Here is a 23137-nt window from a genome sequence, read left to right on the forward strand (position 1 = left end):
TGGTCAATGAGCAAACTGACCCTGGGAAATGAGAAGTTAGAATCCAGTGCTTTAAAAGTGCATAGAGCATGGGCAGTGCATTAGTGTTGCTTAACATAGTGCTTCTCAGCTGAGGGCGCTGACCCATTCTCCACCTGTGGAGGACATTTGAAGATGTCTGGAGGTAGTTTCGATTGTCACCGTGAATGGCACCCCTGGTTCCATATGGATGAGACAGTGATATTGCAACACATCCTGCAGTGCAGCTCCCAGAGCGGCGGTTGAGTAACCCTTAAAGTAATATGAACAATAACGTGAGAAGTTTTTTCGCCTACCAAAATAGTACCTCTTTTCATAACAGTGGTACTCTGCCCTAGCAAAGATGCTGCAAAAATAAGAGCTTTCTTGGAGAAAGTGCTGATCCTCGAGGGTAGACAAGCCTCTGTGGCATGGTGTGTGAGAGTCTTACACATGTTTTTCTGTTGATACTGAACTTAGGATTAATGTTTGTGTTAGAACCACCAAGAATGCATATGGAATGCATGTTCCTGGACTACAGTAACAGGGACTTGGTGGTTCTGGATGGGCTGAGACCTGGATGTGGATCCTGTTTGTAAGAACCAGTGCCTGCTCGCTACCCAGAGATGTGACAACTGTAGCAGGATGCTGATGGTGGCTTTGTGGGAAATACAAACAGCACAGGAAAGTGACGTCAGCTATGGTTCAGTCCGAGTGCAGAAGGGCATTTAGCCCTCCAAAATGATGCTCTGAGAAGCATCATCCAGAAGGAACATCCAGACATAAATAAACATAATCCAAGTGTGCATTGTATATGTAGTTGGGTGGGATTAAAAGAAAATACACCAAAATGCTTAGTGGGTGGTCTAAGATATTTGGGGATTTGGCCAATTCTTGTTTCTCTTCCTATTTCTCCTTTTCTTGGCAAATTATCTCCATTTGGCATGCAGAGTTTTATAATAGTAAAATATAGAAATGAGTGACTTTCTTTGTTCCTTCTCTTCTTACTATCCAGGTAATTTATAATAAAAACATCACAAAAACCCAGAAGGTACGTTTCTTTACGGGGCAGTTTCTGAACCATATAGCTTCTCTCTACAACTGGAATGGGGTCATGGATGTTGTTCCAGAAAACACAGAAAGTGCTGAGGTGAGTGAGTCTCCAGATTTCTCTTAGCTTTGTCCTCGTGTGACCTTCGCAGTCGGGAGACAGAGCATCTCAGCCTACCCCAGACCTTTAAGGGAATCCCATTTGATCTGTTTCTTCTGCCTTACAGTTACACAGTTACATTCTTTGCAAGGTATAATACAATTGCTGTAATATTTTTATTCCAGTCTTAGAGCAATGGGAATAACAAGAAGCAGTTGCCCCTGTGGAGTGGCAGCCAGGCTGGCGGGGCTGCGGTGCCTGCCTGGAGGGCTAGAGGGCCCCGCGGCCCCTGTCTCTCTCCTCTCGCCCAGCTCTTTTCCTGTTCAGATATCCAGCTTTGTAGTTACCGTCTCATTAGACCTTACTTCTTGCTTACCGACAGATAATCTGTACTGTGGCTGTTAACTCAGGAGCTAAGTTAAAACAGTCGCCCTCACATTGACCCGGCCTAGCATTCATTTTGGTTTTCCTTGGATGCTTCTGAACCTAGACTTGGCTAGCCTGGTGAGGGCTGTTTTCCTTTTAAGTCGATGGCACTTTGCCTCTTGAGCGCCTGCTTACTGTTGCTGCCGTCGGTCTTGTTAACTTGCCCATGTTCTCCCGTTTTGAACATGCTTTGGTATGTTCCTCATCAGGCAGTCCCACAGGCGGATGCAAGCACTCATACATGTGGAATTTTATTCAAAAGTAGAAGACAAATTAAGTCATTTTTGAAAAATTAATAGTTATTTGCTTTACATTCGACTGCAGTGTCCCCTCCCTCGTCCCCTCCCAGTCTTTTCCCTCCCCCCAATCTACTCCTCTGCCCTTTCTCTTCAGAAGGGGAGGCCCCCTTTGCGTATCAACCAGCCTTGGCATGCCACATTGCAGTAAGACTCGGTGCATCTTCTCCTATTGAGGTTAGATGGGGCAGCCCAGTTAGGGGAAGATGCCCCAGAGGCAGACAGTGTAGTCAGAGGCCGTCCCTGCTCCCATTCTTAGGAGCCCCACATGAAGACCAAGCTACCTAAATGTAACACATGTGCAGAGAGGTCAGCATGCGCCACCATGCCCGGCCCAAATTAAGTCATTTTTAGTCTTTTAAAAATAGAAATTGAGCCAGGTGGTGGTGGCGCACGCCTTTAATCTCAGCACTCGGGAGACAGGCAGGCAGATCGCTGTGAGTTCAAGGCCAGCCTGGTCTACAAAGTTAGTCCAGAACAGCCAAGGCTACACAGAGAAACCCTGTCTCGAAAAATTAAAAAGAATTGTTGTTGTTGTTTAAACTCATCTTACCTACAGAACTTTATCTTGATCATTGTGAATCTGTTCCCTGGGTTTTTTTTTTAATTGATATCAATATTTGATTTAAAGTATCTCCCTAGTTGTTATCATCAGGTGTGCTTTCCTGTTTTTAATCTGTAGTTATCACTCAGGACGTTGGAATTGATAGTTTGTTAAACCCTCCTAGGTGTCTGCTGAGGAGGCAGGGAAAGCCATGGTGAGGGACCTCGTCCATAACTTCCTGGTGGATCTGTGTTGTTCTCGAAAGCACGGGATTAGTTTTTATGATGCTTCTCTGGGAACGTCTGGCAGGTAAAGTGCATTGCTCTGTGAAGCCCTGTGCGTGTTCCGTAAAGGGTGGCACATCCTCACTGTGCGGTGGGAACCAGCTAAGTGGTAGAACTGTGCTGCAGAGCATCAGAATCATGGACATAATTAACCTCATCTGAGGGTGCCTGTCGGAGGCCTAGAGACGGTCTGTCCGCAGTGCCCTTGAGGGCCGAGGGCTCACAATAGCAGCGTAGGCACACAGGGAAAGGAACATTTATTCTCGGGCAGGTAGTACGAGTGCATGCATGAATATATTTAAAGACAGCAGTGTCCCCTGGATCTGAGAAAGAGGCCCGAGAGTGGACCTTCCTAGTGAGGATGGCCCTGCCGACACAAGCTTTACAGCAACCCTGAGCTCTGTTACCCCAGTTTTGCATAAGAGGAAGGCAGCCACAGAGAGGTCACAACACTTATCTTGTGAGTGGCAGAGCTTATACTGGTGCTGGAAATCTGGTTCTAACGCTGATCATGTTTTTTATTTCCTAGTTCATAGTTAAAAGATTCTGTCAACAGGAAAAGGAGGTCCAGGGGCTGGAAAGATGGCTCAGAGGTTAATAACACTGCCTGTTCTTCCAAAGGTCCTGAGTTCAACTCCCAGCAACCACATGGTGGTTTACAACCGTCTATAATGAGATCTGGTGCCCTCTTCTGGTGTGCAGGTGTACATGCAGGCAAAATACTATATACTTAATAAATAAATATATCTTTAAAAAAAAAAAGGAGATCCAAACCTAATGGTACTAATTCTTTTGAATATATTTGTGTAGTAAGAAAATTATGTCCATATTGTTTTTTGGGGGGACCTCCATTCAATGGTAAACAGGTAAGCTTGATTTCTAGTCTTTAGTGATTTATTTTCTTCCTGTTGGCTGCATAGCATTTCTTTTTAAGAATTCAGGCTGGGCATAGTGGCACACGTATTTAATCACAGTATTTGGGAGGTAGAGGCAGATGAATCTCTGAGTTCAAGGCTAGCCTGGTCTACATAGTAAGTTCCAGGGCAGGCAGAACTACATAATAAAGAGACTGCCTCAAAATACAAACACAGAAGAGTTCAGTTGCTTGTAACTTGTAACTGGAACAGCAGTGGGGCATGACTAATACCTTCGACACGGTGGCATGCTGTGAAATCTGCTTTGACTATGGATTAGTTTTTAATATTTATTTTCTATTTTTATTTTCTTCTATGTGCTGGGAATCAAACCTAGAGCTTTAAGCATTTTCTGGGCAGGTACTCTACCCCTGTGCTGTATCCCTATCCCTGACTTTAAAATGAAACAAAAAACTTAGTAGTTTTTTCTCATCAGAATGAACTCATTTTCCTGTTAAATGCAACTTGAGGGTTTTAGAATCCAGTACAAAGCTAGAACTCTCAGAACCCTGCTCCCTGCCCCCAGGGATTATCCCTCAATTACTGTGCCCCTGAGAAAGATGGTCACTTAGTAAGCGTTAGAGCATTAGTTGGAATGCTATGGGGCTGCAGAAACCTGTAGTTAATGTGGATTTCTGAAACCATTGGCAAACAATAAGTGTCTTTATTTAGTGGCTGCAGAGGGAACAGTGTGCTGGTTGGAAATGGAAAGAAGTGAAGAGTTCAGACCAAGGTGCCCAACAGTCATGAGGCTCCACCCCCTTGTTTCTTATGGTCCCCACACAGATATCACAGCTCAGGGACGTGGACCCTTGTAACCCTGCTCAGGTAGCCCTCTGTTGTCACTGCCTTTCTGCCTGGCCAAGGCTTCTGTGACTTTTCACCAACACGTAAAGTTACTTCTTTGTTCCTAGTCTGATTAGCAAGAAGTAGGAAGAGCAGAGGCTGGTCATTCCTAGGATGTTGGCTGCTATATCCCGACAGGGTGCCCGCACAGGGCACAAGGCGGCAAGCTTTTCTGTGAGGGCCAGATAGAATGAATATAAAGTGTGATAGGCCAGTCCGTGACTACCTAGCATCTGCCCTGTGACACTGAAGTGTCCACAGACAGGACACATGTCAAATAAGACTTTAAAGGTAGATGGTGGCTTATAGTGTAACAACCCTGGTGAGCTGGTTAAGAGCGGATGGCAAAGCCTAGGTACACCTGGATGCTCCGGCTACTAGGGTCAAGCAGATGTGGGAAGCCGTCTTAAGGCTGTGCTCGGATGAAGCCTAGAGCCCTGAAGCTTCAGCTGTAGAGATCCTGGCATTGGCACTTCCCGTTGGAGGTTTAACGTCAGCAGGCTTTTTTCCTGCTTGCTTTTTGTTGACCAGGCTGGTCCAGAGCTTGTGCACGTAAAATGATCTTCCCTTGTCAGCCCCTTGAGCAGCTGGGGTTTCAGGGGTTTGGACACACCGTGACTCTTCCTTTTCTAGGGCTCCAAGGAGGGTGAACTAGAGACCCTTGCAGCCAGTCAGAAGTAGAGGAGGGTCATTAAAGCCCTTAGGTGGCCCCTACAGGCCAAGGCCTACCTGGTCAGGCACGCTGGCACTGTCATGTGACTCCAGCGCTCGTGTATTTGAACGTCTCTTGCTGACCTCTCCTGTGTCGTCTTGTTCCTAACAGAGGAGGCAACCTGACACTCCTGCACTTCCTGTTGAGTTTGAAAACTGCAGCTGAGGATGAGCTGGTGGCCTCCCTGGTGGTGAACATTCTGAAGGTGTGCCCGGACCTGCTGACCAAGTACTTCAAGGAAGTCACTTTTTCCTTTCTCCCGAGAGTGAAGTCCACTTGGCTGAACAACGTGAGGCTGCTGAACAAGGTACAGCGCTCCGCGGAGCTGTCAGCCGGGCAGCGCGATGCTCTGCTGCGACGTGCGTGGAGCCTGTCAGGGCTGCGGGTCCTTCAGGCCACGGGATCTGGTGGCTTTCCCTCTGGGAACATTGGCTTCCCACTAGGCTGCATTGGCAGTTCTCCCTTGTGACTCAGTTGCACTCATTGCTGAGCCTTGGGAGTCACAGTTTAGGCTGGTATAAGGGAAGTACGAGCAGCACAATGGGCCGGAAGCAGGGAGTGACGCAGTGTGTGATGGTGTGGACGGACAGCAGGGAGTGACGCGGTGTGTGATGGTGTGGACGGACAGCAGGGAGTGACGCGGTGTGTGATGGTGTGGACGGACAGCAGGGAGTGACTCGGTGTGTGATGGTGTGGACGGACAGCAGGGAGTGACACGGTGTGTGGTGTGATGGTGTGGACGGACAGCAGGGAGTGACACGGTGTGTGATGGTGTGGACGGACAGCAGGGAGTGACACGGTGTGTGGTGTGATGGTGTGGACGGACAGCAGGGAGTGACACAGTGTGTGATGGTGTGGACGGACAGCAGGGAGTGACACGGTGTGTGATGGTGTGGACGGACAGCAGGGAGTGACACGGTGTGTGGTGTGATGGTGTGGACGGACAGCAGGGAGTGACACGGTGTGTGATGGTGTGGACGGACAGCAGGGAGTGACACGGTGTGTGGTGTGATGGTGTGGACGGACAGCAGGGAGTGACACAGTGTGTGATGGTGTGGACGGACAGCAGGGAGTGACGCGGTGTGTGATGGTGTGGACGGACAGCAGGGAGTGACTCGGTGTGTGATGGTGTGGACAGACAGCAGGGAGTGACGCGGTGTGTGGTGTGATGGTGTGGACGGACAGCAGGGAGTGACACAGTGTGTGATGGTGTGGACGGACAGCAGGGAGTGACGCGGTGTGTGATGGTGTGGACGGACAGCAGGGAGTGACTCGGTGTGTGATGGTGTGGACGGACAGCAGGGAGTGACACGGTGTGTGGTGTGATGGTGTGGACGGACAGCAGGGAGTGACACGGTGTGTGATGGTGTGGACGGACAGCAGGGAGTGACACGGTGTGTGGTGTGATGGTGTGGACGGACAGCAGGGAGTGACTCGGTGTGTGATGGTGTGGACGGACAGCAGGGAGTGACGCGGTGTGTGATGGTGTGGACGGACAGCAGGGAGTGACTCAGTGTGTGATGGTGTGGACGGACAGCAGGGAGTGACGCGGTGTGTGATGGTGTGGACGGACAGCAGGGAGTGACTCGGTGTGTGATAGTGTGGACGGACAGCAGGGAGTGACGCGGTGTGTGGTGTGATGGTGTGGACGGACAGCAGGGAGTGACGCGGTGTGTGATGGTGTGTGTTAATTCCTTTCCTGCACCTCCTCTTCTTCCAGCATCGGACTGGATCACATGTCCCATTCGTGAATGCTTGGGACCAGAAGGCTTTGCATGGGGTGCGAGTGGGTGGATTTGTAATTTTTGTGTAACTCTGCAAGGTCTTTGCAGACCCAGTGACCCTACTGTGTCTTCTCACACACAGCACTAGGGTTGCAGATCATGCACAACCATGCCTGGTCTTTATGTGGGTTCTGGGACGTTGAACTAAGGTCCATATATTTGTACGTTGTACACCTTACTCACTGAGGCAGCTCTAGACAATGAATCTGAAATGCTGTCGGATATAAAACTGGAGCCTCATGTTGGCATTCAAAGAGCTGTGAACTTTGAATTTGCAGATCATACTTAACTATAAATAAAAGTAAATGGAACTGTAGTAGTAATGCCTGATGTGCTAAGTGTGCTTTCTGATTCATGGCTGTCCTGTTGGCAGCATTTCCATGACTATTGGTTTGTGCCACAGTTTGGTCCTGGCAGTATCTGTAAAACCGGCTTTTTATACTCTCATGGTCTCTGGCTTTCTTAGAGTGCCTAGGTATGTAGGCCTCCTGGGTCCCATGAGAGGCACTCACCTTGGCCCAACATCTGTCCTGGGATCCACTTCCAGTGCTGTCCACCTTCGTGCTGCTGAGGGGGCTCTTGTGTGGTTTATAGCTGGCTGGAGTCCTTGTGATGTAGCTTGCGGTTGTGTAGCAGTAATCTCACTGAGGTCCAGCTTTGACAAATCCTTAGCACGTTTGTGTGTTAAGTGTCTCCCTCTAAAGGGTTTTCATGAAGCTTTAAAAGGATGGCATGTTTGTCAGACAGCTGCCAAGTGAGGCAGTGACTGCAAGGGAAGCCTGTGTAGGGATGGACATGTGGGCTTTGGGTACTTATAGTTAGTACTGTCTTCCGCTCATAACTCAGTCTTTCTTCCCTTTCACAGATCTATGAGGCCCAGCCAGAGATTTCCCGGGCCTTTTGGACCAGAGAGTTTATCCCCTTGCCAAGGCTCCTGGCGATGGTGATGGTAACCACAGTGCCTCTGGTGTGCAATAAGATCATGTTCACTCAGGCATTAAATGTAAGTCACAGGGAAAGAGATGGCTCAGTGGTTGAGGGCACTGCTCTTCTGGAGGACCCAAGTGTGGTTCCCAGCACATGTTGGCTTACAACCATCTGTGGCTTCCGTTTCAAGGGATCTAACACTTAGGTTTGGGAAAACCATTCACCTGTGGTTAGCCTTTGCTTCTGGAGATAACTAGCATGGCGTCCTCAGCTCTGCTTCAGCATACTGTGGGGACGGACCCTGTCCCCCTGCCCTTCTATAGTCCTGTGTGAGTATGGGGAAAGGCTGGAGGAGGGGGCGTTTCCGGAGCTAGTGGGGCCAGGACTTCCTGACGATCTCTTCTTTTTTTCAAGGGCCTTTTGAACCAGGTGTTAAGATTTCTGGGGAACATTTACTTTGAGGAAGAGCTGTTTTCAGACAGTGCAGGAGGAAAGAGTGACTTAAATGTCACATTATTATTTAGTGCCTGAGAGCATTTGCTCTTTTTCCAGAGGCCCCAACTTTAGTTCCTAGGACCCATATTGGTCTGCTCACAACTGCCTGCCACTCCAGCCTCAAGGCACCTGACACCATCTTCTGGCCTCTGCAAACACCTATGTGTGTGTATGTACACACACACACACACACACATATGCGCGCGTGTGCGCGCGCGCGCGCACAAACACACACACACACACACACACAGCTTAATTCTGGTAGAGTTCCCCGTATCCCTTCAGAAGTAACTTTCTGAGGGCTCATGGTTTTGGCCACAGTGTCCTAGTTTTGCTTTAATAGCTGTGGGCAGTTGATGCACCCAGGACTGGAGTCTGCCAGCCTAGTCTTTGCCCAATGCGGCCCATGGTCTGTGATGTGAGCAGGACTCAGGGCTGTGGTCTCTGCACAGGTGTGTGTGGTCTCAGGATGACGGGGGCTGTCACTGCAGAAGCACTTGAAAATTGGGTCAGCTCTTGAGACTGCAGTGAATCCTTTGATGTCCATCCAGTGTCCGTGCTGAGTGTGGGCAGCGCATGAAGAGGGACGGGCCTGTGTGTGACTGGGCAGAACGGCCTTGTATTCTCCTTGACACGTCATCCACAAAATTAAGTCCCGTCTGTTTGTGGAGAGATGAATGTTTGTTTCCCAAGGGGCCTCAAGAGCATGGGAAAGAGCCCAGCAGGTGCTGCTCCTCACACCTCTTTTCCACTTTCCTGCTTAGTCCTGGCATAGGAAAGGCTGTTCTTTGTTCCCTCCACCATGGGTTGTATCTCTACAGGGGTGTTCTTTCTCCTGGACTGAGTGGCTCAGGAGTGTCTGAGCACGTGGTTAACTCTCCTGGTGGCAGCCATTCTGTGAAATGGCCACAGCCTTGTCCACTATACCCACAAAGCCCTTCCCAAGGCCTGAGACTTCTCATGTTGGGGACACGTTGGTATGAACATGTCCTAAGGTTGCAGGTATGAGTTGTCCTGTGCTCTGCTGTCGCCTGTGCTTTCCTCTGAGAGTCGGAAAGGGGATATTTACTGTAGAAATGGAAACAAGAAGAGTCTTGAACCCTGAGTTAGTTCTGAACTCCCTGCACTGTGGGTACTTGAGAACCCTTTTTAGGGCCCGCCTTGGAAGGAGTCCCAGCTGGGTTTCAGATGTGCCTCTGTGCTTAAGTGTACAGCATTTGCTGAAAACTACCTGGAAGGCCGGGTGGGGGCGAGGCCAGCATGGGCATTAAGCTAAGTCAGAAACCCTTTTGTGTTTCCTTGTAAATCTCTCCTGTTCCAGCCGTAGCTCCACACACCCTAACAGGGACGGGACCATGTGGAGTTCTTGAAAGGTGCACTTCCACTGGAATTGGTATAGGGCCAGGGACTCCACTCTATACCAGGAGACCAGCATGGCTGGTGGCTCCAGACACCCTGCTCCTGCTCAGGACCTGCTCCTGTGATAACAGGATGTCTGGGTCCTTGAGCATTACGCAGGCTCTTCGGTCACTGAGGACCTTGACACCCTTCTTGGTTGTCCTCTAACTAGAAGTCTGTGATGCAGGTTGCTTTCTGTGACATTCCATCGTCTGTCACTGTCACAACACCCTAAGTTGTGTACTTGTGCACAGCTTTAGAGGCAGAAGTCCAAGATTGAGTAGCCTCGTGTGTTTAGGCTTCAGTGAGGCCTCATGTCCCTTGTCACAAGCAACAGTGGATGGACAAAAACAGTGGATGGACAGTGCTTGCAGAGTGGGTGGGCACACATGAGAAAGGGTGCTGGAGATCAGGGAGGGGACTGGTTTAAATGTTTTGTTTTTGTAATAGTCAGCTTGGCCTTCAGCACATGGTGGTCCTCCTGCCTCAGTGTCCTGCGCACTACAATTATAGGAATGCACAGTCAGCCCTGGCTCAGTTTTGTTCTTTTTCTTATAACACTTCCTTTTAGAAAACAACTCGTCCCTTGAGAACTGGTAATGTGTGGCTTGAGCCTACTCAGTGGTCCTACCTCTTAAAAATTGTGTCACCTCTCATATTGGAACCAGGCTTCTAGCATATAAGCCTTTGTGGGGCGGATTTTATCTAAGCCGTCACAGTGGCTGAGTTGTCATAAAGGTGGGTTTCACCATGAACAGCCTGACGTGTTTTCTTGCCTTCTTTCTACCTTCATGTGAGTGCTTCCTATGGACGCCAAGTGGCTGCTGGGGAGATCTGTGTTGTCGCTGCAGAGAGTCTGTAATTAGCCAAGGGGCTGTTGGAGAAGTACATACAAAACAGATGCACCCTGGGACTCCATCTTGAGGAGTGCGTGCCTGACGGCTGCTGTAGTCAAAGCACATAGACGTCTCTGGGGCAGGTCCCCAGCCGCCTCTTCTCAGCGCAGAGTTCAGCCGTCTCTTATGCTTTTCCCTAGTAGCACCTGAGGAGCAAGAGCCTGCCACGCCGCTGTCCACCTGGAGTGGACACTTGTGAATGTAACTCTCTTTTCTTCCCAGCTGGACAGCATCCCCGTGAAACACTCAGCATTCTCCCTTATTTCGGTCATTCTGAAGAGAGCATTAAAGACAGTTGAGCACTGTCTAGATAAGGAGGTGTGGCAAGACTCAGGCGTGTACACAGCTGAGATGATGGAAGAGTTTGTTCAGCTCTTCAGAGAAGCCTTGAGCAAGGTGGGTGCAGGTCCAGGTTTGAGTTTTCACTGCAGACCCACTCAGCAAACACAGAAGAGAGAAAAGGCTATCCTGGGGACAAGGGATGTGTCCTCTTAGCCACTAGAGAGTAGAGGCCAGCAGGCCGTGTCCTGACCCAGCACTCCAGAGCAGCTGATGAAATGCCTGCTTTATAGATCTCAGTTAGAGTAGGTCCTTGAGTGAGCTAGGTGTCAGGCTCTGGCTTGCATAGAAACAGTGCATTCTGGCAGGACCTGTGGCTCCTCAGTGCCTGTTCTATTTTTCTTCCCCCGTCCTGTAAGTGCACACACACCCTGAGGTAGTGTGGCTCTAGTAAGAAGGGTGGCTGGAGGAGCCGTGTTTTCTCCCATGGCTAATTCTGCTGCTAAGCTATGGCTTCTGCACACTGGCCAGCAGCATGGAGCACCCTGGTGGTGCTTGGCAGGATGCTGGAGCTGTTCCACTGTTCGGTTCGAGTGAAAGAGTGAGTGCAGTTCTAGGGTCTCCTGCAGAAGCAAGCTTACAGCGGTGAGCCTGTTGTCACCACCCATGTGCTTGTGTGCATTATGCTGTTGTTCACACCCGCTGGTTCCTCCCTCGCTGGCTGTTAGTGCATTCAGTTCATTGATTTCTTCCTGTGTTTCAAATGACTGGTTTTTCTCTTTGCTTCTCTTGCTCACTTAGATTTTGCCAGATCTGAACACGGTTGTTTGGGTCTGGCAGTCACTTCAAAAGCAAGAGGTTAAGCAGGACCATGGGAAAGGGAAGAAGAGTGCTGGCAAGCCTGCTGCTGAGTCCGACGCAGTCCAGCATGGTGAGTCTGCTCTTGGCCTGGGATGAGATGGCAGGCAACCAGGGTGGCTTCTCTGAGAGGGTACCCAAGTAGTTCTCTGTCACAGTCCCTCTGCCTAGGAAGAGATCTTTTATCCGTTTTTGCTTAGGGAGATGCAGTAGATGGAATTGTAGGTTGAATTTTAGTGTCTGTTAGAGATGCATTCAGGCTTCATGCCTGTGCCATGCCTCTCTGAAGATTGGACTGATCATGCTGTGTGAACGGGTGAGGACTCTTGGCCGCTGTGCACATGGAGGTGAGCTACAAGGCCCCTCTTGTGTTAAAAATTGTTATTGGCCAGGTATGGTTTCCCATCTTTAGACACCACAGGGCAGTCCTTGCTGGTATCCCTACAGCTCAGATGAGGGCAGGAAGCCCAGGCTCAGCTGTGAAGTGGGCTTAAGACCTTGTCTATGGAACAGTGTCAGCCCTGTTACCACATTGACCTTTAAGTCTAGTTAATACATTTCCTGTAGCCTATGGCCCGGGCTGTAACGTGAATGCTTACCTGATCGGGGACAAAGGTACAAGTATTTGTCCTAATGTACTTTTTCTCTCTTTGGTACAGATGATGCAGAAACCATTCTTCTGAAAGCCATTTTGCTCCAGGTCATATGCCTTTACCAACAGGTTGTTCCCCACATGGTCACACAGTACAACTTTGACTTCAGCAAGCTCCTGAAAGGTGGGTTTAAGGGACTGCAGACAAGCTGCCTGTTTGTGCCAGTAAGATAAAGGACATTCTAGGAGCTGAGGATCAGCAAGGGCTGTGGGCCATCTACCAGAGGATGTGGTTCTCCACGGTTGTTTATTTTTATCACTGCTTTGTTTGCTAGCTGGGCTCCGTAGTCAAGTGAACTAGGGTAGCAGTGAGAGCACAGAAGGGAGAGCCAGCCAGCCTGGGCGAGCTGCTCAGGGTTGTCCCCAAACCAGGCCATTTGATACTTACTCCAGGGCGGGGGTACAAGGGGACAGAAGAAAAGAGAGCCCTGTAGAAGGGACATGCCATCCTGTGTGTGCAGAGGTGCACTGGGTGCAGTGCTTCATGATTTACCCCAGTGAGTGGGGTTCAGACCACCTCATAGGAGAGTGTTGTCGAGCTTGTCTGGACGTGGTCCTTGATGGTCAAATTTGCCTAATAAAGTTCACTTTATAGTTGGGCCTATGGAAGATGACTTGCAAAAAATGCCATTCTTGGAATTTATGTAAAAGTTACTGAGATAATTATTTTCTAGACTGGTAATTAGCATTTTAATCATCAAGGGTGAAAGTTGTCTTTCCCATGAGGATATGAAATGTATAAATGTGGCCATGTTGGGCTTAGCAGCTCTATCCTTCCCAAGCAAGGGAGGACTCTAGAGACCAGGCTAGAGGGTAGGTCCATGCTCAGGCGTGATGGTCAGCCTCCTGCCACAAAATACCTCACTCGGAGGCAGTGTGCTGTGGGATAGTATGGTGACTTCAGTTATAGGACAGGCTGGGATTAGCTGAGGGACAGACAAGGGCTGTTTGGGACATGGAGAATTTGGGTAGCTCTCAGGTGGGGGGTGTCAGGTGAGGTGTGTTTCTCACAGCCTGAGCAAGGGCACACGGAATGCAGGAAACAGACCGGATCTGTCTTTTTCTTCTCAGTCAGGGTGTCAGCTCTGGGTAACTTGTGCTTTCCCGATCTTTATCTGCAGGCGTCATCTCTGAGCAGGGCCCTCCTGAGGAGGTCCCTCCCATCCTGCAGCACCACATGCTGAAGGTGGCTCTAGAACTTCCTGCTAACAAGTTTTTCTGGCTGAAGGCACAGGTAGGAAATAGGCATCTCCAGTCTTCTACCAGCTTGCTGAGCTGCCTTTCCTTTCCATCTGTCCACAGATCTTGTCAGTTAACACTGTGGGAATAAAGCACATCACTTTTCCTTTCTTCTGACCCTGAAAGAACCCACTGTGTGTATAAGTGCCAATGTGCAGTTCCCTGCTACTGCTTCCATATAAAAACTGCATAAGAGCCAAGCCCCTGTATGATCTGAGCTGCTCAGAAGCACATGTAATCATGCTGGTCACCCTCAGTGCACAGGAGGGACAGCATCTGGGGTTTGAGGTCCCTGCCGACCTTCCCTCCGGAGTCAACAGTCTGGTCCTAGAAGCTGCTGCTGAAGACATGCAAACACCATGCCCAATATCTGCCAGCCTCAGCTCTCGGCTGGCATGGCAGCACCCCCACTGTGGCCGGTGGCTCACAGGAGTGCTTGTGTTGCTGCTGCTGGAGCGTTTGAATGATGTAGAGTCCCAGCACTCTTCTCTGAGTGGTAGTTAAAATGAGATAGAGGGAAAGGCGTGGCAGTGTCTGAGCGTGCAGCCACTTGTTTGCTCAGCAGGTAACGGCCCTTGTTAATTGTACAAACGTTTGAGACAATGTCCAAACTCTAGGAAGGCCCTGAGGCAGAAATCATCGGAGGAGAACGCTCTGTGTTTTACCTGCTCATGAAGATGTTTGTGAACAGCAGCCATTTACAGCTCAAGTCGTCGACTAGACTGCTGGTCATAAAGGTCAGTCTCCTGTAGCAGTTTCTCATCTGACAAGTATTGACATGACTTTCCTTATAACAGATAATTTAGAAGGTGTTTAGAAGGAGTATAGTAGATTTTTGTGGGTTTTTATTTGGAGTGTAGTAAACTTTAATTTTTATAATGTTTATTTTGTGTCTGTGTGTATGTGTAGGGGCTGGAAGGTAAAATGTGAGACAGTCAGTCACAGCTAGCACAGTATGGACTCAGCATATATTCTGTTTCCATGGGAGACTTCCAGAGCTGTGCCTTCTCCCTCCCTCCCCCACTGGGCCTTCTCTGGGCCTTTCAACTTTTTGACTCTGTCCATCACCCACAGCTCAGGTGTCCTCAGAGTCAGTATGTAGGAGCAAGGACTTGGTTCTCTTCTCTTCGTTCTTGCATTGACACTCACTCGCCCAGAATCACGTTAGCAGCCAGGCATCATAATACACACCTGTGGTCCAGACTCAGTGGGTGTGCAGCCAGGCATCATAATACACACCTGTAGTCCAGACTCAGTGGGTGTGCAGCCAGATTGCCGTACCCAGTCTCAAAAACCCCAGCAGTGGCAGTCAGTGCTCTCAGTGTGCCAAGATGTGGTTTTTTTCCCTTGATGGGCTGATGACGTTGCTGCATTTTGAGCTTACCTGAGCTGCTTGAGGCCTACTCTGTTTGAGTCCTGCTCCTGGGTCGTCCTTTCCCTACTGGCCATTTAGCTATGAACTGTGCCCCAGCCAGATGTCATGATTAATAACTGTGGAAGTGGAATTGACAAGGGGCGGGGATTTTGGTGCACACTGTTGTGGGGTTCTGTGCCATAAGAGCACTTAGCTTCCCAGCCTCCTATATCCTCAGGTTGTCATTTATTTGGCAAACTGAGATCCTGCCTCATACCTGGCTCTACCATGGTAGGAGTGGTGTGCTTCTTCCATCAGGCTAAGGGTCGGCTTACACATGCTTATCTGGCCCTTGTGAAAATCCAGATGAAAACGAGTTCCTTGAGAACACCTGGATCATTCTCCTACTACACACTTAGAAAAGGAAAGGAAGAACACAACAGTGACAACAGAGCCATGTTGTCCCCAACGGGTCATGGAGTGGTCTCTTTGCCCTGTGTCCTCAGCAGTTGGGGCTCTGTCCTGGGAGACTAGCTGGTGCACCTGTAGTCTGGCACATTGGTTTGGAACTTGCAGCTGCACAGAAAACAGGTTGTGTTCTGACCCTTTCATGGCTCCACTGCCAACAGATTCTGCGGGACACAGGTGTGTTCGAACACACCTGGAGAGAACTGGCACTGTGGCTGGAGCACCTGGACAGCACTGCAGACGAGCACAAGGAGACCGTCATTCAGTTCCTTGAGCGGGTAAGTGCACAGCTGCACAGAGCAGTGTGCTCGGAGCCCCTGACTTGGCCACACCAGCTTCAACACCACAAGGTAAACTGAGTCAGGGCCTAGATCAGCTGCCAGGGCCTAGAAGCAGCTGGCCAATCACCCAACAGACCTTCTCTGAGGGTAACTTTCTAAGCTGGAACTAACAGTGGCTTCCACTGACAGTGGTAAGCAAAGGGGACAGAATTGATTGGTTTTGGTGGTGGGCCAGGGCTAATAACTTCCTGGTGGTAGCAAGCATCTAAAAAGGAAAAGAAAGGAGAAAAAAGACCATGTATACACACACACACATACACACACGGTGGATAGAGCAAACTCCAAAGATGGAATTTGAACCCAAGACCATGTATACACACACACACATCTTTGTGGATGGAAAAAGATTCTAACCTCTCCAGCTACAGTACATAGACACATATATACAGTTGATGGATGGAACAAACTCCAAAGAACCAGTTCCAACAACTTTTACTGTTTGTCCCACAGCTTATATATCCCAGCAAGATCTTTCAAGAAGTACACAAATCACAATGTGGTTACATTCTGTTTCTCTTTAAGTGAACAAATTCAATGAGTATATGTAACAAAAACATGTTCCCCGATACTCTCACATGATCAAATGTTTTACATATTATGGGTGAGAAACAAATATGAAAAACAAATTATTCTCAAGAACTCATACACATTTGTAACTAAGCAACTTGTTATATATTAACAAAGTGTGAGCAAGCAGTGTAACTTTTCAGCCAGCTTTTCTTTACCAGCACGCTACAAAGAATCAATTCTCTTTAAAAAGTAATCTTAACAAAAATCTTAAAAGACAAACCCAAACATTTATAGAAAAAAAAGTCAGCTATTTCTACTTTATATCCTCAAGGTGCACATTTACTCATTAATATTTTTATTAAATCATATCAGGAAGCTGAGGGCAAAAATGGGTACAAGACACTGAATCATCATCTCAGTCAGCAGCCCAGCTTGGAAGAGGCATGTCAGCCAGTCTTATTCTGGGCTATTGTTCTTGCTCACCCATCTCAAAACAGACACTTTATGAGTGTACTTTTTCTCTACTTCAAATTGTTCCTAAAATTTTCTACATCAGAACTACCAGCAAAAACATCCTGACCTTACTAAGCAATCTATTTTTCCAAATTCTCTCTAAGAGTGGTGGCCATTGCTAACAATCTCAAGAATGGTGGTTGAATCATTAATCTGCTCCAGCAGCAATGCCTGAAAGAGATCAGGCATTATTAGTGTGAGCGCTAGTGATGCTGCCCAGTGAGAAGCTGGAAGCCTCCTTAGAGTTCTCATTACAACTCATATATTATGAGGGGTGTGGTGACCATAGGGGCAGCGAGCGGAACTGTGCTCCATAACAGCATGAAGTCCTCAGGACACTAGTCCAGGAGGCAGTCTGCCTCTCCGAGGCCCACCCATATGGTTATGCTAACTGGAGGGCCACATGCCATAAGTTCTAAATGTTGAGCTGTTCCTCAGACACATGGTGGAAGAGCTGCTGCTGTGAGTCACTTCCCAATCCTGCTCACACTGAGAGTCCACCCCATGCCAGCATCTGAAATAGCAGTCTGTACTGCACACTTCTTTGTCTCATTTGAGAAGTTTGCTTTTGTGTGAAGGAATAAATGCATTCAAAGAGCCAAGTAGAAAAGATATTTTTTTAAATTGTATCACAAAAAAGCTTTAAAAATTTTTTTGGAAGATTATATTATTAATCTTAATAAGGGGCACTTAACATTTTCTTGCTTCCCTTGATTTTGACCAAGAGCACTTTGGGCTTTTCCCTTTACTTTTTGCCATTTAACTGTCTTCATCTGCCTCTTTTCTGTTCAGATTTTACTGACACTGGTGGTGAATCCTTACTCATACACAGACAAAGCTTCCGAGTTTGTCCAGGAAGCCAGCACCCTGCAGGCCACCGTGGGGAAGCAGGATGCGGATGATGTCAGCATTCCCGTCTCACACATTGATGGTAGGTTTTGTGCCCAGAACAAGGCTTGTGCTGAGCTTTGGGTAGAGTACAGGCAGCCTGTTTCCTTGTGTGCACCTGAAGCTGTCTTATCATTTATGCACTGGGCCGTAAGTGGAGAACTTACCTGCTGGCTGTTTCTGTTTGGGTGTTGTCTGCTGTGTCGTGGCCCTGTTAAGCTCTTTACAGCTCTCGTGGAAACCTCATTAACAGCTCTAAGGTGAGGAAGGTATTGCTTGTCCTCTTTAATGCATAGTTTACAGAGCTGGGGACAGAGAGGCCAAGTCACTTTGGTTCTCACAGGTACTTCTCGAAACCTAGGTGCCCAGCCTAGCTAGTCTGTGCCATCGCCTTTGGGGGAGTATCAGCTTACTTGTCTGAGCATCTGGGTCATGTTCCTGGGCTTTAGTTTCCACCTTAGCTGAGTAGCCTGTGCTTTGTCACATACCATAAAGACTGCACCACATCTTCACCTGTTCAGAGGCTAATTCTGGGAAGCATTTTCCCCAAGAGAAGTTTCTACTTTTTTGTTTGTTTTGTTTTTCTCCTTGTTATGATTCTCTTGCCTCTCCCTGTCTTGGTCTGTTTACACTGGGATCCTCTGACGGCTCCTACTTAAGCTAGCCTCCCGCCTTGTGTCTCAGATGTGCTGGACATGGTGGACGTGCTGGTGGAAGGCAGCGAGGGCCTGGACGAGGACATCGGGTTCTTGTTAGATGAAGACATGCTCCTGCTCACCTTCCCCTTCAGTGCTCTGGTCCCTGCAGCGCTGGAAGCCAGGAACAAGCTGCTCCTTGGGACAGAAAGTGCAGCAGGTACCTGTGCAGTCAGGGTGTCTGTGGAGGTCAGGCTTGGGAACGCCAGGGGCTGAAAGTGCAAAGAGCCAGCAGTCAGTTCCTCAGAGTGATGGATGCTCAGCCTGGAGCTCAGAGCACAGTGATGGCCGTGAAGGCTGGCTAGGCTACTGCCAAAGCAGTCTGTGAGGACTGGAAGATCGTGTTCACATGGCTACAATAACCAACTGTATTCAGTCCTGCAGTCAGGGAAGGCACGAATCTTAGGTGTTGTTGGGTTTCCCAAGTATCTTAGATCTGAGAACACCCACAGATGATGGCAGTCTGGAGTGCCCAGACTTCACAATACACGAGCCCACATGACAGGAGTTTGAGGGCAAAAGTCTGTTCCTGACCTTGTCATGGGCCAGTACAGGCCAGGTGGCCATCTTCCAGGAAGTGGCCCAGGGACATAGGCTGTTCCCATTCATAGCTACACCATCTGGATGGCATGGATTCTAGGATCGATGGGGAAGGCCATCCTGGTTATCCTAGAGGGTCTGATCAAGCTGGGAGCGCTATGCCTGGAGAGGGACTAGGCGACATGTTCGCACCTTACCCACTGGAGAGGCCTGTGTGCCAAGGCAGAGGAAGGGACAGGAGAGCCACATGCAAGTCCTTGGCTCAGGTAGCGTTGGTTTAGATATTCATATTCCAGAGTGTCCACTTGCAGGTCTGAGGCCCTGACGTCAGACCATGTGCCCGCTGTGTATTGAAATAGAACCAGAGACACTACAGAAGCCTGCACCTTCCCACATGGGCATCTGACCCTTCATGGCTCTCTGCAGTCAGTGTTCCTAAGTCTGTTGTGTATCTCATAGAAGTAGTCTAATCTACCGGCTGACCCTGCCACCCTCCTCCTCTGCAGGGGAAAGCGTCATGGCTTACCTGACTGCAGTGCTGACCGACCTTCTCCACACCCAGAGGGACCCCCTGGCTCTGTGTCTTCTGCTGCAGTCTTACGACAGGGTTGAGCCTGCCAGCCTGCTCTGCCGTCAGCAGCTTGCCCAGTTTCACAGATACTACAGTCTCTGGATTCCTGAGCAAGCCCAGGAGGCCCTGGTGAGCTGCACGCACTGCTCCCCTGCGTGTCTGTCTCTTCCTGACGCTGTAGCTGGACACACAGCTAGATGGCGCCGATGCTGTACAGTCAGGAGTGTCAGACACGTTGTGTGGATGGAGCAGCTCCCTAAAGATGAAAGGTGGCTTGTCACTGTTTCAGCTTGGAACAGGAAGTGGCCTCTTCCTCTTCCCCCTTACCAAGTAAAGTGGAGTGCTTGTCTCTGCAGCCTTCTACAGACCTTTGTGTGCTTAGCTAACAGGCCTGCCCCTCAGTGCGCCCCGTGAGCTCCATGCTGATCCTGGAGGAGGACACAGGGTGATGAGGAAGATCCTTGTCCGAGCTGTGTGTCTAAACACTGTCTGGGGCACAGAGTAACTCTCACTGTGGACTCGTGTGGATCCACTCTAGTTCAGCCGTGCTTAAGAATGTAGAAAGCTTAGGGCCTTTGGTGATGGTAGCCATGGAGCCATTGTCACCTTCCTCTGCACAGACGCCATGGTCTCCACTCCTCAGCAGGCAGTTCAGTTCAGTGCCGCTCTGCCTGTGCCCTGGTGTTGGTGCTCACCCTCTGTTGAGTAGCTCACAGCTGGCGGGTGTAGGTGAGATCTTGAGAATCGGCTTTTGTAACGCTGCTGCTACAGTGTCCTCGGGCCAAGCTTTGAGAGTCACTGGCCTTCAGCACACAGCTCTTGAGCTCATTTGCTGAAGTGAGTCATGTGGGTAGATTTCGAGGGCAGCTTGGTGGTTATTACTGAGCAGCTCTCTCTGAAGCAGCCCTGCTCCGGATCCTTTTCGAGAAGATCCTCCCGGGTGGGCAGGTAGCTTGCTGCAGCAGCCGCTGCCACGGGCTTTGCTTTGGGTGGTTCTTTCCTACTTTTCAGTGTATCACCCTGGTAACACAGTGATCAAATCCCATTGGTGGCAGCTGGCTCCTCACTAAAAGTCTATCGGTACTGCATGCTCGGTGCCTCCTCGTTCTGTCAGCAGGCACACGCTAGGGGGTGTCTGGTTGTTGGTGTTGAGGTGCAGTTCCTGTGGGTACAGTGCCACGCTGCCCTGCCTGTTTACTGTGAAGTGTCCTTCATTACGTTACCCCAGTTGTCAGCAGTGTGTGCAGCCTTTGCTTCAAGGTAATTTCTTTCCCATGCTGTCCTTTTTGATCCCTCAGCCACTGCAGGTGTCCAGCAGCTCTGTGCCCCATAGCGCCCCCTCATCCTCCTGCTTCTCCACCTTGCTGCAAACAGCGTATGAAAGCCGCACACTTGGGGAGAAGAAAGTTCAGTCAAAGCTGCTGGCTGCTGTCCCACGCCTAGCTCTGCAGCAGGTGCTGTGCTCAGCCAAGCAGGTACTGCTGTACCTCAGGAGCACAGTGGAGAACTTCAGCCAGGTCGGTGCCTTTCTTCCTCCCAGCCCTTCACCTGCACAGCATGTGCCCTTGTCTGACTCTGCACCCTCCTGTGGAGCCTGGGCTCTTAGCGCTGCTGCTCCCCCCCGTGTTGACCTCTGTTCTGGAGCAGCCATGCAGTCTCCTGGCTGGGCAGTATGTCCTGAGGACGAGGTCCCTCCTGTGCTGCAGCAGCATGGCCAGGCCTTGCCTCTCGGGGTGTGTGAGTCTGGTAGCTCACTGTCAAACTTTCTGCTGACGTGCTGGTGTGCTCCTTAGTTTAGGTGTTGTTGTTGGCCTGTTCCCCTTATTTATAAAAGCAAAAAAGGGGGGCTGGAGAGATGGCTTAGAGGTTAAGAACACTGAATGTTCTTCCAGAGGTCCTGAGTTCAATTCCCAGCAACCACATGGTGGCTCATAGCTATCTGTAGTGAGATCTGGCGCCCTCTTCTGGTGAGTGGGCAGAATATAATAAATGAATGAACAAATCAATCAAAGTTTTTAAAAACCTTAATACCTTTATTTATTTATTTATGTGCTTATTTATATAGTTATTTTTAATTTATGTGCATGTGCACATGCATACATGTGAAGGCCAGAGGGCGGCATGTAGGAGGAGTCTGTTCTCTTCTTTCACGGTGTGGGTCCAGGGATGGAACTCTGGTCGTCGTGCTTGGTGACAAGCGCCTTTACCCATTGAGCCATCTTTACCTTTGTTTTAGCCAAAGTTAACATTTGTGTTTCCCTGAAGTTTGGGAAGATGAGATTTCTGTGTCCCACGCTCCCTTAAATAGCAAGTACATGCCCACGTGCTCTCTTAGCTACAGCTTGGGCTCTGGGGAAGAACGGGGAAGGGGAGATGGCTGCACAGTTCTTGAGGAAGCAAATCTCCTGTGTGAGAGGACTGTGGGAACCCTGCGTGTGAGTCTTGCCTTGTCTGCCTGCCTCTGCAGTTTTCTTCTGGGGCCGGGCGGTCACTCCTCTGGTGATGGATCAGCCTTTCCTTGTCTGTGTTTGTTACAGCTGGGCAGAAGTGTGGGGCCAGCCGTCCTGCGGCTCCTCCTGGATCTCCTTAAGCACCTGGTTGTCCACTCTGAGCAGCTGGATGCCCAGAACCAGCACAAGTTGGAGGCTGCCCGGGCCGAGTCTGATCTCTTTTTGGACATGGAATCTGTGGCTTCACTTGAGTTGGCCACTGACAAGGTACGCCCCCACCTCCGCCTTCCAGCAGCCTGTTAACTCTTTTCCCACAAGGTTACAGACACTGGCTGTCTATTTCTGAGTTTTAAAATATGTTTACTATAAGAAAATAGAGAAATATAGAAACCTGTAGCTGAAATAGTTCAAGCCGTCTGTGACCCAGAAATATTGGCTGAGTTGGGCTCTGTCTTCCCAGTCACTCCTACAACTTTAGTTTGTACCTCTACTCTGGGCCCCTTGAGGGGGTGGGAGTGAGGGTCAGGTAGCTTTGCCATTGGCTGACTGGGGGTGCCCTGCAGCATGTTACCTATCCCAATCTCCTGTCTCCCGCTTCACTGGCTGCTGTGTTGCAGTGAGGCAGGTCCCTGCTGCTGGGCTAAGGGAGACGTGCGCTCTCGCCTCACAGGCTTACTAAGATAGGGCCTTCCTCCCTTGGCCTCCACACTGAACTTCTGGACTCCTGTCTCCTGTTTCTGGCTGGCAAAGCCTTGTTGGGAAGAAGATACAATACGTTCCTCCGCTTCCCTTGAAAATAAACAAGGTTTAAGAAGCTTGTTTGTGTCCTGGGAATCAGTGGACATCTTCCGGGAATCACACTTGGAGGATGTGTGGGACATATCTGGACTTCATTGTCTCGCCTGCGTAGGGGCTGCTGTCTGGTCACTGCTCTGCTGGGTAATGACATGTTGGCCTGGGAACACCGACTGTACCCCAGAGTGGCCGTCATTGTTGTGCAGGGATTTGATGGGAGGTGCAGTACCTCCCCCCCCCCCAAGAGGGCTATAGTGTCCTGACAGTGGCAAGCTTGCCTGAGAGTGACATAAAACTTAGGGCTAAGGACAGAGA

At 49.6% G+C, this 23137-nt stretch overlaps 1 protein-coding gene across 2 annotated transcripts in view; it reads left to right on the forward strand.

Annotated features, from left to right (window-relative positions):
* URB1 (URB1 ribosome biogenesis homolog) overlaps positions 1–23137 on the forward strand; it is a 57436-nt gene that overhangs the window by 11479 nt on the left and 22820 nt on the right. The window contains exons 7-21 of one of the 2 annotated variants that reach the window (XM_084801873.1): positions 1013–1147; positions 2598–2722; positions 5281–5476; positions 7819–7956; positions 10892–11065; positions 11750–11879; positions 12466–12582; positions 13580–13692; positions 14315–14434; positions 15681–15797; positions 17676–17814; positions 18456–18626; positions 19513–19706; positions 20876–21094; positions 22115–22294. In XM_084801873.1, the coding sequence (XP_084657999.1) occupies positions 1013–1147; positions 2598–2722; positions 5281–5476; positions 7819–7956; positions 10892–11065; positions 11750–11879; positions 12466–12582; positions 13580–13692; positions 14315–14434; positions 15681–15797; positions 17676–17814; positions 18456–18626; positions 19513–19706; positions 20876–21094; positions 22115–22294 (2268 nt within the window). Of the gene's footprint in view, positions 1–1012; positions 1148–2597; positions 2723–5280; positions 5477–7818; positions 7957–10891; positions 11066–11749; positions 11880–12465; positions 12583–13579; positions 13693–14314; positions 14435–15680; positions 15798–17675; positions 17815–18455; positions 18627–19508; positions 19707–20875; positions 21095–22114; positions 22295–23137 lie in introns of both variants that reach the window. The other variant, XM_084801872.1, reaches the window with a different exon arrangement.

Source organism: Acomys minous (assembly GCF_964271855.1).
Source record: "Acomys minous genome assembly, chromosome: 11".
Taxonomy (NCBI): domain Eukaryota; kingdom Metazoa; phylum Chordata; class Mammalia; order Rodentia; family Muridae; genus Acomys; species Acomys minous.